The sequence below is a fragment of the Lepeophtheirus salmonis genome, chromosome 14 (assembly GCF_016086655.4).
Source record: "Lepeophtheirus salmonis chromosome 14, UVic_Lsal_1.4, whole genome shotgun sequence".
NCBI classification, from domain to species: Eukaryota; Metazoa; Arthropoda; class Copepoda; order Siphonostomatoida; family Caligidae; genus Lepeophtheirus; species Lepeophtheirus salmonis.
This window is the reverse complement of record NC_052144.2, coordinates 32,738,829-32,740,340: the sequence shown is the minus strand read 5'-3', so window position 1 is coordinate 32,740,340 and position 1,512 is coordinate 32,738,829. Positions and strand designations below refer to the sequence as shown.

The 1,512-nt window shown below is 30.0% G+C and overlaps 1 protein-coding gene across 1 annotated transcript; it reads right to left on the bottom strand.

The window, feature by feature from the left end:
• Positions 1–543: 543 nt before the first annotated feature.
• On the bottom strand, positions 544–1,220 carry LOC121129361 (uncharacterized). The gene is made up of 2 exons (XM_040725082.2): positions 1,187–1,220; positions 544–1,131 (listed from the first exon to the last, which is right to left on the bottom strand). The coding sequence occupies exons 1-2, from the start codon at positions 1,190–1,192 to the stop codon at positions 745–747; spliced, it is 393 nt and encodes a 130-aa protein (XP_040581016.1). The 5' UTR covers positions 1,193–1,220; the 3' UTR covers positions 544–744.
• Between the last annotated feature and the right edge of the window lie 292 nt (positions 1,221–1,512).

Here is a 1,512-nt window from a genome sequence, read left to right as displayed (position 1 = left end):
CTACTGGACTCGAACTGACCTGCATATTACAAAGTCGTTATACTATGATTCATTTATAAATCCTTCTAAAAAAAGTATCATAGACTATTACTACACTTTAAAATCGACAGAAAGTTTGTTGACCTTGACATCTGGAATTTTATACCAATCGATATTAGCCAATAACAAGAGTTGTTAAAATTTACGGTATGTGATGTGTTAATTGAGATACACACATACATACAAAATTTGTACCTCTGAGAGACAACATTTCTACTATCAAAGATCACTTTTATACTGATTTTAGTTCTGGTGCATTGGAAGATGATATATTCTTTCAAATGATGGTGGTGTATTACGTCATTATTTTTTAATCTTCGAAAAGTTATACCTATATACTGACATATTGAAAGACATAAAATAACTTCATAATATTAAATTAAAACTATCTTGGTTTTGTATAAAATATCCCGTAATATTTTTAATACTATAAAAAACAAGTTCTTTTATTAATATAGAATATTGATCTTCAACATTTATTTAAGAACTACAGGATATGAAGCTTATAAATTTGTAAAGTTATCACTGACAAATTCTTGATTCAAATTTTATTTCAGGTAAACAAAAATAGTCATTGGAAAATTATGATATAAGAAAAGTAATAGGCCTTCCATATAATAAAACTGCATACATTCAGAAAAGCAATATCCAATAACCTTAGACGCTAGAATATGAAGATAATATTTGATTATTGGGAGATCGATTTTAGGAATGATTGTCAAATCTTGAGGGCGTACGAGTAAAGCTGGTTGACTGTACTTTTCCATTCAAGAAGTTGTTACCAAATTGTCCTTCATTGTTGAAATTATTTCCGGTGTTGCTGCCGCTGCTAAAGGTATCCCTCTGAGAGTTGAATAGGGAATCTGGAGTAACAAAAACTGGAATTGGGGTTGCCACAATGATAGGCCTTGGAGTAGACGTTTGAGTAGGGAATGGATATAGAACTGGGTGACTATTAGAACGAAAGAAGGGTTGTTGTGAAGCATAGAACTGGGATTGAGATGGGTAAAAGGGACTAGGGTATGGAAGAAGAGGATGTTGATATTCACTTGCAAATGTGGAGCCCAAAAGAAGTCCGAGGATCATAAGAATCTGAATCAAGAAATGGAAAAATTAAATATGATTCAAAGTCATTGAATGTAGTTACCTTCATTTTTTAATATGTTGAGTGAACTATTGAATGTAAACTAATGATCAATGCATATAGATTCAGAATATTTATACAAAAATACTCATACATAATTTGTTATGCAATTATACTAAAACGTATTAAGTGTATTAATTATTATTATAACCTTCATTTTTCGTATCAATAGTGTATTATCTTCACTACCCAACAGTATTTATGTATTCTTTGTTCGATTAATCATGACCGGACATATTGTTCAATGCAATGTTTAATTTGATATTTTACGAGTATAATCCGATTAGTTAATATAATGCACACATAATATCAATAGTTTTAGAACAAAA